General features: G+C 42.4%; 1 protein-coding gene across 1 annotated transcript in view; it reads left to right on the top strand.

Annotated features, from left to right (window-relative positions):
* Positions 1-15,489, top strand: part of TESK2 (testis associated actin remodelling kinase 2) — a 120,726-nt gene that overhangs the window by 6,232 nt on the left and 99,005 nt on the right. Inside the window, exon 2 of the mRNA XM_075935868.1 lies at positions 4,838-5,144. Within this exon, the coding sequence (XP_075791983.1) occupies positions 4,923-5,144 (222 nt within the window). The 5' untranslated portion in view covers positions 4,838-4,922. The remainder of the gene's footprint in view (positions 1-4,837; positions 5,145-15,489) is intronic.

Below are 15,489 nucleotides of genomic sequence, written 5' to 3'. Positions count from 1 at the left end.
TAGGAAAGTTCAAGGAATGAAATATATGTAATAGAATTTTTTATTGCTGTGCTTGCAAAAGGGAAGTAAAGGAACAGTTTTAAATTTGTAAGATTTCAACTTCAAACATTTTTCATTTTATCGAATTATTACCATACATAGTAAATTTGAATCAGAAATTCATAAAACTTCCATTGCTCTTTCTATAACTAATTTGAATTATTTTGTGATTTGTAACGGTAAAAATTTTCTTTGCACTATAGACACACCTGAATAGGCGACTCGATTTTAATTTTGTTACCAAATATTTTTTATGAACTCTAATCTGATGGAAAAACAAAAATAATTATTTAAACCAGTGTTTCTCAAAGTGGTCCGCGGATCCACACTGAGAGAGCTGCTACCAGGTTGCTCCAATTGGTTTACTTACCAACTCTGCAGCCTCTCAGCTCCCATTGGCTGGGGTTCGCTGTTTGAGAAGCACTGATTTAAACCTTTCACCTAGCATATTCAGGTGTAAAAAGAAGTGCATTCAGCTAATTTAAGTGGCAGGATTGTTTGTGCAATATTTGGTATCTATAGGTAATCACAAAGTAGGACTTTGTGGATTTGTGCAAAATAAACTTCAAAATATATAGTAGATTGTAGCATGTCTCTGTATTTATTTATAGATAAAAGCATTTGGTTAAAAAACATCAACAGACAGAAAAGTCCATTATGTCACATTGAGTTATCTCCCAAGCCACTGATTGGCAGTTCAATAAACTATCTAATCTAGTGCTTTGCATTTTATTTCTTTTCAAAAAGTTACACAAATAGGTCAAGTTTCGGAGCCCCCACCTTAAGAGTCCCTTTAATGCCTCAAGACACAAGTCAAACAGTCTCTTCCAAATAAACAGTTTCAGGCCTGTCTTTACTACAAGATTCAGGCAAGCATGTGCCCATTGACTTGTGTGTGTAAATCTCTAAAAAGGCAATTTGTACAAGAAAATTGCTTGCTTTCTATAACTATACAGCAGCAATCATTAACGCTATGTTGGTATATTACACATACACACAGAGGATTTGGCACTAGGCATCTAGTCTGGAAAGAAGCCGATCTCTGGGAGGTGCATGCTATTAATTTGGAAATGTTTTTCAAAGAATGAGATGCCCAGGCTTTGACACAAGACACGTTAATCATTCAAGCTCACAATTCTAAAACTGGATTCCTGATCCAGCAGGTGTCATTTAGCAATGCTATCTATAAATTCACCCTCATCATCTAAGTCAAAAGAACACAAACTGAAGTGCAGTATTTGTTTTGAGGATTTTGGTTCCCTAAATCTACTAGAGGGGGAAGGAGGTAAAACATAACAGGCCAGAATAGCTCAGAATTCTATTCCCAGCAACTCCCCATATGACAGTAGGCAAGTCATTCTCTATTCCTGATATTCCCAGTATGTAAAATGGAGGAGATAATGGCCATCTCAACAGGGGTGGGGGGAATCAGTCAAAAGTTTGTACAGCAATAAGGACTTACCCAACTTCTACACAAGTCAGTGGGAATCTGTAATGGGAAATAGACTGGGCTTTATAAAAATTAATTACACTAGAGCCTGGTCTACACTAGTCAGTTAAGTCAAAGATAGCCGCATTAGGTTGATTTTTATAAACAATGAGTCTACGCCACCAAGCCTGTTCCACCGACTTTAAGGAAGGGATGCTAAAATGAGTGTAACTTGTTAACCATGTAACTTCTGAAAATGTCAGTGGTTACACATTGGGCGGCAGCCAGCTAGCCAGGAGCTGGTTTTTAAGCTGGATTCTCGCATGTAACCAGCTCCACCCTGTGCTACTGCTTCTGATACGTAGGCAGCAGGTGGCTCCTGGGACCAAGACTAGGAACCACGTGCAGCGGTTTGGGTAACTGATAAGCTCATGCTCATCAATTACCTGTTTACACAGCTACATTTTTATATTCCTACTTTAAGGGCAGTTCAAGTCAATTTCTGTACTTTTCCTTGCTGAGAGGAGTAATGCTAAATGTGACCTTGCATTGTCAACATTGTGATAGTGTATTTACAGGGAAATTACACTGGGTTAGTTGACATGATTTAAAATGCACCCGATTTTGCATTGTAAAGATCAAACATTCTCTAGCCCCGTGGTCACCAACAGGTCGATCGCGAGCTACTGGTTGATCTCAAGGCCTCGACCAGTCGCTTGCGAGGCATCCTGTCCGCCCCGCCCCTATTTCCCTCCCACCCCCCAGAAGCCCCACTACTTACCTCAAGAGAAAACAGAGGTAGTGCGCTAGCTGCTCTGCCGGTCCCCTGCGCGGCATAGGAGGGGTGAGTCAGCCCTGCGGGAGGCGTGCAGGATGTCCTGGCGCGCGCGGGGGGGGGGGAGGTTGGCCCTGGGGCAGGTGTTCGCGTGGGGCTTCCCTGCGCAGGGGGGAGGGGGATTGGCGGCTTGGGCAGGCGCACGCGCGGGGCTTTCCTGCACGGGGGGGGGGGCTGGCCCTGGGGCAGGCGCACGCGCGGGGCTTCCCTGCGCGGGTGGGGGGGGTCGGCCCCCTGGGCAGGCACGCGCTGGTTTCCCTGGGGGGGGAGAATTCTGGGAGGAGGGAGATGCAGGGGACTCTCTGCCTCCCCTGTCGCCCCCACTCCCCTATCCCCAGAACGCCGTCCCCACTCCCTGAACTCTGTCCCCGTCCCCACTCCCTGAACTCTGTCCCCACTGGCACCCTGTCCCTAGTTGCAGAAACCTGTCCTCTGCCCTCCCAGCACCCTGCCCCCCTCCCCTGCCCCCAGCCGCAGTGCTCTGTCCCCACAAAATGTATAATTATAAATGCTTCATTTTAGATTTAAATAGCATGAATAAAAAAGACCATTTATTTCATAGCTATAAACACGTGATTTTAATTGTATGTATCGCATAATTTAAAAATAAACTGTTTATCAGAGTGTGTACGTAAGGGCTGGGGATAGCAAGTGATGGACAGGAGGAGAATAGAGAGGGCGGGGCTTCAAGGAAGGGGCGGGGCAGTAGATCTTCGCCTGTTCTGAGAGTTAAAAAGTGATCTTGGGTGTAAAAAGGTTGGAGACCACTGCTTTTAGCCAATATTGTTAATACTTTCTCTGATTTTTTCAATGACTTAGTCAAGTAAGTGCAAGAGTGTTTGAATGATGCAAAATTTTTTATTCTGTAATTGATTTTTCCTCCTTTTTCTTGTGAGAATAACCTGAATGTTATTCAGCATTTCAAAGTAAAGAGTGCAATTGAACAGAAAAGGGGGAGTACCATCTGTTTTCTTGGCATTTTAGGACAAAAGTAACATCTTTTATGAAATAAGACATGCATTGCATACAAAGCATGCTCATTGCTATGTGTCCAAGGGACAGCTGGTGAGCCTCTGTTTCTGGAAATGCTCTTTAAAATTTAATACACTATTTTTAATTGGCATTTGTAGCTATTTCAGGTTTAAGCAGGGGCGGCCTGTCCAAATAGGCGAACTAGGCAGTCACCTAGGGCGCCAAGTTAAATGGGGCACCAAATGGTGGCGTAATATCATTGAGGGGTTTGGAGGTGGGGGTGCCGATTGCATGGTTCGCCTATGGCGCCAGTTGCTGGCAGCTAGTCTAGGGCTGCCCTGGGTTTAAGGTTCCTACCTCTGTGTATAGAAGTATAACTGCCTCATCTGTTCCTTGCCTCATTACTGACTTCACTTGTCCACTTTTCAATATATATCACTGTGGCTTTTTTTTTCTGCTTCAGGATCACCTTTTTTCCTTCTCTTCACCCTTAAAAACCTGCTCGTTCTGTGATGAACTCAGCTTCTCCAAAGACATATTGAATTGCTATAAATGAGCAGTTTAAATATGAAAAGATGAACAACCGAGTGAGCCTTTTTTTTTTTTTTTTTTTTTTTTTAAATAAGCCACCTGTCAAATTTGCCAGTACTGTACAAGTTTGGTTTGATAGGCTCCAGAGTTATCCTGATTACTTCATTGACCCGTTTAGAAAAACCCCATCCCTTACTGGTTGTTGTTGTTGTTGTTGTTGTTTTGCTTTTCTACTTGGCAAATGTTGTTTATTTTCTGTATTTTGAATTGACTGGAAATTAATGTAGCTTTAACTAAGCAAAGAAAAAAGAACCCCCAAACTACTCTGGAATTTTACTTTCTGTGGTAACATCATTGATGTTCTAATGGCTTTGAGGTTAAATCTTCAAATGTTATAGCTCTGACTTCAATGGAGCTGAGCATTTGGCCCTGAAATGGTCATATATGGTAACCTGAAAAAGGATGTTGGGTGCTGCTACTAGTGACAGATAATAAAAATTGTCCTTAATTTGATTTTGATATGCTCTTTTTGGGTCCAGGGATTGTCAATAAACTCCTATTGCTGAGTGGTTTTCTTGTATTGGCAGCAGAATTATGAGAGTTGTTCCTTAACTGTTACCACAGTAAGGTTGAAGCATAAAACATTTTCTTGTTGGGTCCATAAAACTAGTATTAAAAAACCTTAGTGAATTAGAGAATGTATTTTATTTGTCTAATACAAAAAACTTAATGACTAGGAGAAGGATTTTTCTTACTGTGTTTGGATCCCAATACTTTGTGTGTTTTATCTTATGGCTAAAATACATTTCTGGAATCTAAAATTGGGAACAGTCATTTAAAGTGATCTGGTCCATCTCATTGCCAATACTATGTTATTCCCTTTTGTATGCTTAGTAGGATCTGATTTTTTTTCCTAATGAGTTAAATTTGTGAGGCTAAAGAGGTGTGAATGATGTGTTGGGTTCTTTTTGGATATGTCCCTGATGCTAGCAGCTAATGAAGTTTATGTAATTTTTCTTTTTGTTTTTTAGCATCCCACCAAAGCAGAAGAAAAACTACTCAAGCACCTAAGATGTGAGAGATCTGTTTTTCATAAAGAACCATTTAATTTCTGAAATGGATCGAAGTAAGCGGAATTCAATAGCAGGATTTCCACCACGCTTGGAACGCATTGAAGACTTTGATGGGGGTGGCGGAGGTGACGGGACTGTCTCTCAAGTGGGGAGAGTTTGGACCTCTTCGTACAGAGCCCTGATAAGTGCCTTTTCCAGACTTACACGTCTTGATGACTTCACCTGTGAGAAAATAGGCTCTGGTTTCTTCTCTGAGGTTTTCAAGGTGGGTGATTAACCTCAGTGATTTTTCAAGTTGATAATGCTACAGTTCCTGCAGAGGCTGTGTCTGGGTCTCTGAGAGCTTCTCCTGATTTGCTAGTTATCTAAAGTTCTTGGACACGTTTTGCTTCGAGTGAGTGAGTGGTGGGAATCTTGGCAGGTAGAATATATGCTTTCCCCAACTACTTACAATATGGTGTGTCATTTATTTTAGGGAAGTTGCTGAAGAGGTTGGTGGCAATGGTGGAAAACTTTCGGATTGGCTCATCTATGTTTTATTAAATGCATGCAGACATTAAATATGTATGTTTTACACTGTATTCAGGGTAACCCATGTTCTGGATGTTTCCCGTTTGGCTTGGTAATTGGGCCTGCAGGGCTGCACTTGTCTCTTTAGTACAGGTTGTTGATCTTTGCTTCCTACAGGAGAAACAGATATGTCTTAACTTTGGCATGTAATTGTGGAATCTGCAACAATGTATTTCAAGTTTACTGCACAACACAGCTGTACCTTCCTCCTCTTTTCTGTTTCCATCTCTTCCCTTCATTCCCAGCTTTCTTTTTCTGGTTCCTTTTTTCAGAAAAACTAATCTTGTATTCTTTGAGCACATCTGGGGTTGTGGCGCTGACCTGCTTCTTGTTAGTATTTGGAAAGTCAGCAAATGCTGTAAACTGTAAAGCAGAGATTGTGCAATCCCAGGTTTGTGTCAGCGGTGTTCCTGCAGTTCTGGCTCTTCTAGTAAGGTTAATAGCAAAAATCAAAATGGCTAGGTATTAAACCAAGCAGAATATTTGTATAGCTTTTAATTTTGTTATAGGGGAATAGATACATGCATTGACTTTTAGACTTTAGGGTGTTACAGAGGTTATTGGCTTACTTTCCTGATTTTACAGCTATGAATAAAATCATACTCCAAATCATATTTTCATTTCCGAGACATGAGATTTAGCATTTCCAGATGTTACATTAATGATGTAACATTTCAGGTAATCTTTTCTACTATGTATTTTAAAATTGTAAAAAAAAAAAAAAAGTTAGTCTTGTGAATAAGTGCTTAAATTACAAATTAAAATAGAGGTTATATTACATAAATTATTTTAAAATTTTGTTTACACCTCTGCATAAAAATGTTCAACACTCCATGTGTAGCTATCAGTTTTTGGTTCTCAGGCACATTACTGCTTGGAGTAGCCTCTTGTTAACTAGAGAAAGAGAATTGTTCTAACAGCACACAGGATGATGCTATTCATTGTTTGCATTTCCAGGTTCTACTGTAGCCTCAGGCAGGCTGGTCTTGTGCATGCTGTGCAAACAGGCTTTTTAGATTACATTGCTCATTCTTAATCTGCCACCTATTACTCATGGATTTAATAGGAAAAGTTTCATGTGGAGAAGGTAGATCTTCCAGGTAGAAGAGGCAACATAGAAGAATGTCAGGAAACAAAAGGTTTTAGTGTGAGCTGTTAGGAGCCAAGTGTGGGCAGAGGAAAGCTGTATTACCAGCATATGTACTAGAACTGCTGCTTTAGTTTTCTAGATGAAAAAATGTTACCATGACAGGCCACGCAGAAGATCTTTGCTTTCATATACAGTTTAGTGAAGACAAATAATGACTCCTACCTGAGCAATCAGTCTGCTTGACATTCTAGTTAACTTGTAAGTCCACTTAAGAATCAAACTATTGAATGTGTGTTACACTAGGCATGAATTTGATCTGTAATGATGCTGTGGATTTAAAATGTAATATCTCTGTAATTTGTTCCTCCAGAAATTAGATTTGTTGTACCTCAGTGTTCTGTTCCTCAGTACCTTCTGTGGTTTGAACTGTCAGTGTCAGCGTCAGCTGGTCAGGGTTGTCTTGGCTCGCTCCTGACAGGACCTCTATTTCGTCGGTGATTATAAACTTTTGGCTGCATGCATAACAATTGGTGCTCCCTTTATCTAGAGTGTTAGACCTCGTGCACTTGGGTCAACACAGGAGATCTGAGAGGCCCCGGAAATGACAGATGCAGGCAAGTTTTGAAATCAGTCAAGCAGGTTTATTGTCAAATGCGAAGCTCTACCAGTTGGTAACAGAGATCAGTACAATGTTACACCTCTGGGCACTATGACCCGCGTTGACAAGGTACCAACACCGAGCAGGCCTATTGCCGTATAACAGATATTAACAGCAGTCAATCAGAGTTAAGCTACTGTGCATTCTGTAAGATTAGGCAATGACACCTGCCATTCAGGCGCCTAGTGTGTCCCGTCCTGTCTCCTTCCCCCCCCGCCTCCCCATGGTCAGCTGGAGAGCACCCTTTGCAGTGTCCTTTTATAGACAGGTACAAACAACTTACATCACTTCTTTACGTACCAGGTTACCCCCCTCTGTTGCCTAGTTACCACCCCTCACCTTACGGAAGGGGGGCTTGCTTACTATGCTTCATGCTGTCAATCTCGACCCGGTCCTGAACCTAGGTCGGTATGTACATTAGTTTTTGGGGAGTCTTTGTACTAAGACATTTCTTATTCAGATGTTCCGTTACTCCCTTTGGCTTAGTCTGTACTTGGTGCTTCCCTGTGTCCTTCCATGTTTCACGTAACTTACACAATTATACAGTTACCAGTAGGGCCTCTTTCTTGGATCCTGTGTTCCTGAACCAAAGTCTTGCTTACTAGATTCTAGGCCTGTTGCTGCTTTCATGTTACAGGCCTCTACTCTGTAGAGGCCCTATTGGCTGACTCCATGTTACTGACCCTCATTACATAGATCATCTACAGGGAGCAGGGGATGCCCAAATGATGGAGTCTAATTCGCATTTCCCATTCCTCTCCTCTATCTGTAGGACAAAATTTTGTTTCAGTTACTGTAGAGTAAAAGGGGTGAGAGACGTTTTAAAATGCTGTCCTGTGATGCAATTTTAGTGCTCTTTGGATAAGTTTGTGCTGGGCTATGATGTCAGCATGTCCTTCTATGTGATTAACTCTAGTTCACTGATGGTCTGATTTCATATGTAGACAACTTCATGGTTCAGTAGACTTGAGATTAATCTTGGTCTGCTGCCTCTATGCTGGAGATCAAAGATAAGAAAAGTCCAGAATAGTTTGAGACCTTTTTTCTGAAGCAGTTTTGTGATGGGGCAGAAAAAGGTAACTTTCTAGATTAGTGAAATTATATTAAATAAGTTTGCCAGCAACATTTTGAAATATGTCTAACATTGAATTAATAGCCTTTGTATCTGTAAAATAACCAAGGATACTTTGAAAGGCTAACTTATTGCAACATAATTGATTGTATTTTATTTGTCTGTTTTTTGTGATTATCTGAAAAAACTCTTTTCCAAGTACAATCTTTCACAATGGATGTAATTGCTAGCAGCTAAGTTGGGGGTTGTCATAAATACTAGTTCAAAATAAAGGACATTTATGTATGACCACAATTCATGCAGAATCATGGCAAAAAAAACTCAGAGTACAATATGTGGTGTGTTTTGTTCCTATTAATTGTTGTCTGCCAAGGCAAATCTTAAAATGCATGAGAACAGGGGTTTTCAAAGTTGGGGTGACGGCCCCCCCCAAGCTTTATGAAATGGACTTATGGACATAAATATACATAACTTGAAGATGCTTGGGACAAATTGCCTCCTGTAACCTATCAATCTTAATGTCTTAACTCACTGGGTCTGTATAAATCTTATTTTGGTGTAAATATTATTCCTGAGTGTAAAGTATGTATGTATGTATGTATTGTAAAAGTACAAATGAAAGCCATCAAGGGTGTTTCCAATGCTGGGGCACCTCAATGTCTGGGCAATCATATGTAAACAGCCCCTTTTGTCCTTTAAGTCTTAGCAGTGGTTGGTCATGTGACCTCCCTAACTGGTAGGGACTGGCCAAGTAACTTCCCATGTAAAAGTGGAATCGATAAAACATGGGAAACTTAGGCTTTGTTTTTGGCTGATGTAGCACACCCAAGAGGATGATCCAAAGACCCCAGCGAAAAGGAACTTCCCTGGTTTGAAGGCTTAGCTGGAACAAGAATAGTTTGAGGGTGAGTTTGTAGTGAGTTTGTACTGAGGTGTTAGTTTTAGAATTAGTTAAACGTTTTCTGTTGTTTTGAGTTTTTAATCTTCTCATTTATAACCATTTAAATCTTACTGCTTGTACTTAATAAAATCACCTTTATTTACTATCAAGCCCAGTGTAAATAATTGTTACCTGGGGGAGCAATCTGTGTGTACATTGCCCCTTTCATTGTTAAAGGGGGCTTACCTAAATAATTCATTTGGGGTTCTGATCCCATTTGGTGAGTGGTATCCTGGGAAGTTGGGTTCTAAACTGCATTTTCCTTGGACCTAAAGAGTCTGTGTCTGAACTGCTCCTCGAGGGGGGGCAGGCAGTGATCTCAGCTCTGCGCCGTGGCTGGGGGAGACCAGGGAGCTGGCCCAGCAGAACAGGGTAGTAGTGAGAAGCCCCAGAGAGCAGAAAGGCAAAAGGCAGTGACCTTTTCAGCACCCTGGGAAGCATCCCCAGGGATCTTCTGTTGACCGCACCTGTCACAGTTGGGTCACGGGCCCACCTGGGTAAGCCACTGGGTGGCCACAAGAGGCTTTGTTTATCTAAGTGTCCACAGGGATGGAGCCTTCCAGCTCACATTGGCTGTGGTTTGCCATTTGCAGCTAAGGGGAGCTGTGGGAAGCAGCTGCTCAGCCCAATGGGAGCTGTGAAGCTCCATGCCTCTGGATGCTTAGATTAAACAAAGCCTCTTGTGGCCTCCCAGTGGCTTATCTGGGCAGGCCTGTGACCCAACTTTGAAAACTCCTGCACTATAGAATTCTTGTTTTGCACACTTCCTGTAATAATTACAGGTAAAATTCCTAGTGGAACTTCAAGGTCTCTTAGTGTAGCAACAGTTACAAGTTACTTAAATCCAAATGGATGCTTTTTGCAACTTACGCAGCATGGAGTATTAATCTTCCATATTATTAGACAGCAGTGTAGCATTTTAAACCTGGAATTAGAGCTTAATATTCTCCTGAGCTTTCATTGTAGTAGCCAGCATAGTTAGAAGCAGTTGGTTGTTAATTGGTTTCTGTCTTAGATTCCAGAGGCCTGTGCAGAATATGCAGGACTGTTCTCATATTGAGCTAGGCATGAAATCTTTTATTAATATAACAAAAACTTTGTCTCCCGCTAGGAAACACATATACTGCAAGACTTGCAGGTACTGATAGAGCTATAATTAATGTGGGGGAGATGTGCGTCAGATACTGAAATTAAATATCACTCTATGAAACACACACTCTTCATTTATATAATACAGTAAGACTGAACCAAATGATTAATTTGTTTTTTGTGTAGAATTCTTTCTGTGAAAAGCCTCTTGGGCTATTAGCTGTATACAGGGCCTTATGTACTCTGCAGCAAGCTGTACCTAAACTCTGTGACAAGGATCCTGAATTCTGGAAGAGACTGGAAATTCTTCAGCCATCTTGGGTGGATTTTAAAAACAGGCTTTTTTATGATCAAAAGAGGATCAATACAGTCAGCCCAAAATTTTCTGTGGTATTTGTTTTAATATTGATGGTACAGGCAGTCCCCGGGTTACGTACAAGATAGGGACTGTAGGTTTGTTCTTAAGTTGAATCTGTATGTAAGTCGGAACTGGCGTCCAGATTCAGCCACTGCTGAAACTGACCGCCAGTTCTGACTTACATTCAGAATCAACTTAAGAACCCCAGGCGTCCTCAAGTCAGCTGCTGATGAAACTGATCAGCAGCTGATTCCAGGAAGCCCGGGCAGAGCAACTCTGCCTCGGGCTTCCTGTAGTCAGCGCTGGTCAGTTTCAGCAGAAGCTGACTTGGGGATGCCTGGGGCAGAGCAGCTGGGGTGCTGCTGGGTTGCTCCAGTAGCGCCGCTCCTCGGCGCTACTGGACCAACCCAGCAGCACCCCATCTGCTCTGCCCCAGGAGTCCTGATTCAGCCGCTGCTGAAACTGACCAGCAGCGGCTGAATCAGGACGCCTGGGGCAGAGCAGCTGGGGTGCTGCCGGGTTGGTCCAGTAGCGCCCAGAGCGGCGCTGCGGGACCAACCGGCAGCGCCCCAGCTGCTCTGCCACAGGCGTCTGGAGAAAAGCCTAGTCTGCTGGGGGGGGGGGGGGGTACTAGCTGCGCCCCCACCGCCCCACCCCAGCAGACCAGGAAGACGCGGGCGGCGGACCGAGACGCACCGCGGACCGAGACGCACCGCGGACCGAGACGCACCGCGGTCCCGCCACCTGGGTCCTCCGCGGCTTTGCTCCCCATCTCCCTGGTCTGCCAGGGAGACGGGGAGCAAAGCCTCTGAGGACGCCAGCCGCGGGGCTTCCCCGAGGCTTTGCAAAGCCGCGGGGGGGCTCGGGCAGCGAGGCAGCCCAGGCGTGCCTGGGCTGCCTCGCTGCCCGAGGGGGGGCCCCTCCCCACGGCTTTGCTCCGCGTCTTCCTGGTCTGCAGACCAGGGAGACGCGGAGAAAGCCCCGGAGTACACGGGTGGCAGGACCGCGAGGTCCCGCAGTCCGTGTCCTCTGGGGGAGCCCTGTTTGTAACTGCGGATCCCACATAAGTCGGATCTGCGTAAGTCGGGGACTGTCTGTATTTAATGTATTCTGGCCATGAATTTTCAGTTTCAGATGTCCTGAAGATTTTTGTATTGACAGCATAGCAGACGATCTCATGAAACCCGTGACGAGGGATTCTGGAAGTTTTGGCAGTTATGAAGGGACAGTAGAGCGTTGTAGAAGCCAGAAAGGAATGGGAAGCGGGTTAGGGTTGTGGGATAATCACACTAGCTGGGTTTCCTTGCTAAAATGATCTTCAGTGAAATAGTTAATGTTAGCAGTTAAACATCTTACAAAAGATGAGCTGTCTTAAGATGCAGGGCAAGATACTTTGTGTTTATGCTGTCATTTCCTTAACTGTAGTATCTTCATGATCTTTCGGTCGTAGATGGGAAGTGGTTTAGAACAGAACTGGTTTACCTATTTAGGGAGTAATTGTCTGGGGTTTTTGCTTTTTTACGATGGACACCTTTTAAAATGAAAAATGTCTTAATGTAGAAATGCACAATTCATATACTTGGCAGTTAAATTTTTCCTTCTTTTTGACAACTACGTTTATGCCACAGTCAAGAGGTTATAGTTCCTTCCACAGCTTTTCATTGTATCGAACTATTCAATAATTTAAAGGCATTTGTAACAAAAATTATACTTTTGGAGGTTTGCTTGAATGTGACTGATCTCTCAAGACTGAGGAGCGATTTCAGAGGTAGCTTTGAGTGTTTCAGAAACACCAACAAGGAGGAGTACAGTGGCACCTTAAAGACTATTTTATTATGGCATAAGCTTACTTGTGTTGCAGATCATTTGGTCAGATGCCTCAAATGAAAGAAAAAGAAACCACTCTAATGTAACACTCCCATCCCTATATCCCAACTATCTGTTTCTTTTTCTTTCACTACAGGCATTTGACAAAGTGAGTTGCAACTAATGAAAATGTAGGCCATAATAAAATAGTCTTTAAGGTGCCACCTGACTGCTTGTTAAGCTTGAGGAAGACCCTGATTTCAAACGATTACAGCACAAATTTCAGTGCTATTCATGGCGGAGAGAGGGGAAGACCAAATTAAGAGTTTATTTTGGGTGGGAAGGGAAGATGATTTCTATTCTTAAATCAAAACAGTACCAGCATTCCTACATTAAACATTTTTAGCACTTATCAAGTGGTAGGCCACTTTCCTTTGATCCTGTGCTGACTGAAGCTAAAATTCAGTGCTAAATCTAAATTTCACTTAAATGAAGAGCATTCACAATTACTTCCTCTAATTCTAAGTTAATACTTACTAGATACACACAGTGCTGGCCGGCTACATGACTTCTTCAAATCAGACAGAAAGCTTGTCAATATTTGACAGCTCTCTTATATGTAGAACTAAAAGGAAATTAAAATATTCATACTTTATTTTTGTATGCATAGATAGGCATATTCTTGCACTTCTTACTGAATACATGAATAATACTCCTGTATATGCTTTGAGTGAAAGCAAAGGAATAATCTCATTCACTTTCTCATTCCATGATCTCATGAGTTCGTACTGTTCTTTTGTTTTGAAAGTGAAGTGGCCATATGATCTGGTGCCGGAACACACTCAGATGCCATGATTATTGTTGTGGCCAAACTTGAGACTTTTAGCTTCAAAATGAGAGTTCTCTAACACCCAAGCTTAATAGACTTTCCAATATTCAATGTGTGATGTTCCCTAGAAGGCTGCCAGCTCAAACTTAGGCTAATTAAATTTTGTAAGCTGCCTAAAATATTTTAAATAGGTGTGATAAAAATATTTTTTAATAAAATAAATAAATAATTCACTTGCGTGCTAATAGAAACAAAAGAAATGTTAAAAGGTCCTAGTGTGTTCAGGTCAATTCATTTGTTAGAATATAACAAAGGAGGATGTTATCATATTACATGTCCATGACACATGCCTGAGAATTATATTTGCCCTAAATGTTAATATATTCACTCATGTGAACCTTGTCGATTTACATGGCACTTAAATTCTCATTCTCATGCCTTTTCATTTAGAGCTATTTAATATGTACTACTGCATGAAAACTAATGATTGTTTCTGGCTATTTCTTTGATCCTGTAAACTCATGAAAGTTTGGGTGGCAGGCTCTAAAAATATTACATACGTGTCTATAATTTGGTAACTGGGACTGAAGCCTTGGAACTGTAAATGAGAAGAATGCTAAATTCAAAGCATGGGTTGTTACATTCAGTAATGGGAAATTTAGAAACCCCTGCTTTTACAAATGCTGTGATGGTAACACAGACGTTACATCTGTGTTACCAATTGGACTTTAAACTCCTAACCCACCTGTCATATATTTTACCTGCTGTAATCTTTTGTTAAATCTCATTTATTTTCTTAGGTAATAAGTCATTGGTTTATTGCATTGACTGAATTAGAGTGAGTGACTGACCTTTTGGGGTTGGGCGAGCCTGTTGTGTGGTGAATTTTGGTAATAAGTAACCTTTCATCATAAAGTTTGGGTTTTTTCCCCCCGGATGATAGAGGGGTTGGGGAGTTTGAGGGAATGGTCCATGGCAAGACTAGTACAGGAGTTACTGGCTTGGTGAAATCTAATTATAGGATATAATTTAATTTCTCGCCAGGAAAACACTGTTTAGGGTATCTGCTCTGTTGTTTGAGAGTCTGACCTGAGTTTGGCACTTTTAGCTGTAAGCCATGCCAGACACTATGACACAGAGTGTTAACAGAAGTGAGACTCTGCTCTAGATTGGATGGTAGATTCCTGTATATTTTTGTCTGGAAACGGGAGGGATCACGTGAGGATTACCTGTTGTGTTCCTTTCCTCTGGAGCATCTGGCATTGGCCACTGTCAGCAGACACGATACTGGGCTACATGGACCATTGGTCTGATCCAGTATAGCCGTTCTTATATTCTTTATGTAGAAGGTTCTGGGTTTAATAGTTACTCATGCGCCTGGTGTCTTTATTCCATCTTTTTGTTATAAATGCATAATATAAGTACTAAATATTACTCATTTGTCAGGAGTCTAACATTTTGCTATAAAGTGCATCTGTTTTTAAAACACACTTTAAGAAACCCTCCAACGCTCACCTATTAAAAGCCTTAAACCATTAACTGAATGTAATGCTCATTTATGTGCTGGATCGGGGTGGCCAACCAGTTAGACACAAAGAGCCAAAAGAGCTGTGGATAGTAATGCAAAGAGCCACACGTCCCTCCCCCAGAGCCAGGCATCCCCAGCCGTCCCCGTCCCCCCCCCGCTAACCCAATGCCCTCCCCCAGACCCCTGCGGCTCCCCGCATTCTAACCCAATGCCCTCCCACTCCCCCAGACCCAGGCACTCCCAGGCCCCTCTCATTCTAACCCAATGCCTGGGTCTCAGCGGAGCTGCCACAGCCACATATTTCTCCCTCTAGGAACTGGGGTGTGTGCACAAAGGGGGCACGCGGCTCTGAACAAACCGTAACCCTGAGAGCCGCATTTCTGTGAGCAAAGAGCCACATGTGACTCAAGAGCCACAGGTTGGCCACCCTTGTGCTGGATAGACAGTCAAGCAGTCTTCTGTTCTTAGCACTCATTATAAACTTCTGTCCAGTCTCATCCCTCTTTCCTTCCTCTCTGATGCCCTGTTAACTTATTCTAACCCTGATTTTTAAGGGCCATGCTATATAAAGAAACTTCAGTGGAAACTAGTTTGAGCCACACACATAATGTAGCTAGCTCTAGAAGCAGCTCAGACAGCAGACTGCTTTCAGCCCAAGCTTCTTTTTTCT

The sequence above is a fragment of the Pelodiscus sinensis genome, chromosome 9 (assembly GCF_049634645.1).
Source record: "Pelodiscus sinensis isolate JC-2024 chromosome 9, ASM4963464v1, whole genome shotgun sequence".
In the NCBI taxonomy this organism is placed as follows: domain Eukaryota; kingdom Metazoa; phylum Chordata; order Testudines; family Trionychidae; genus Pelodiscus; species Pelodiscus sinensis.
Note: the sequence above shows the minus strand (reverse complement) of the source record. Positions and strands in the feature narration are given on the sequence as shown.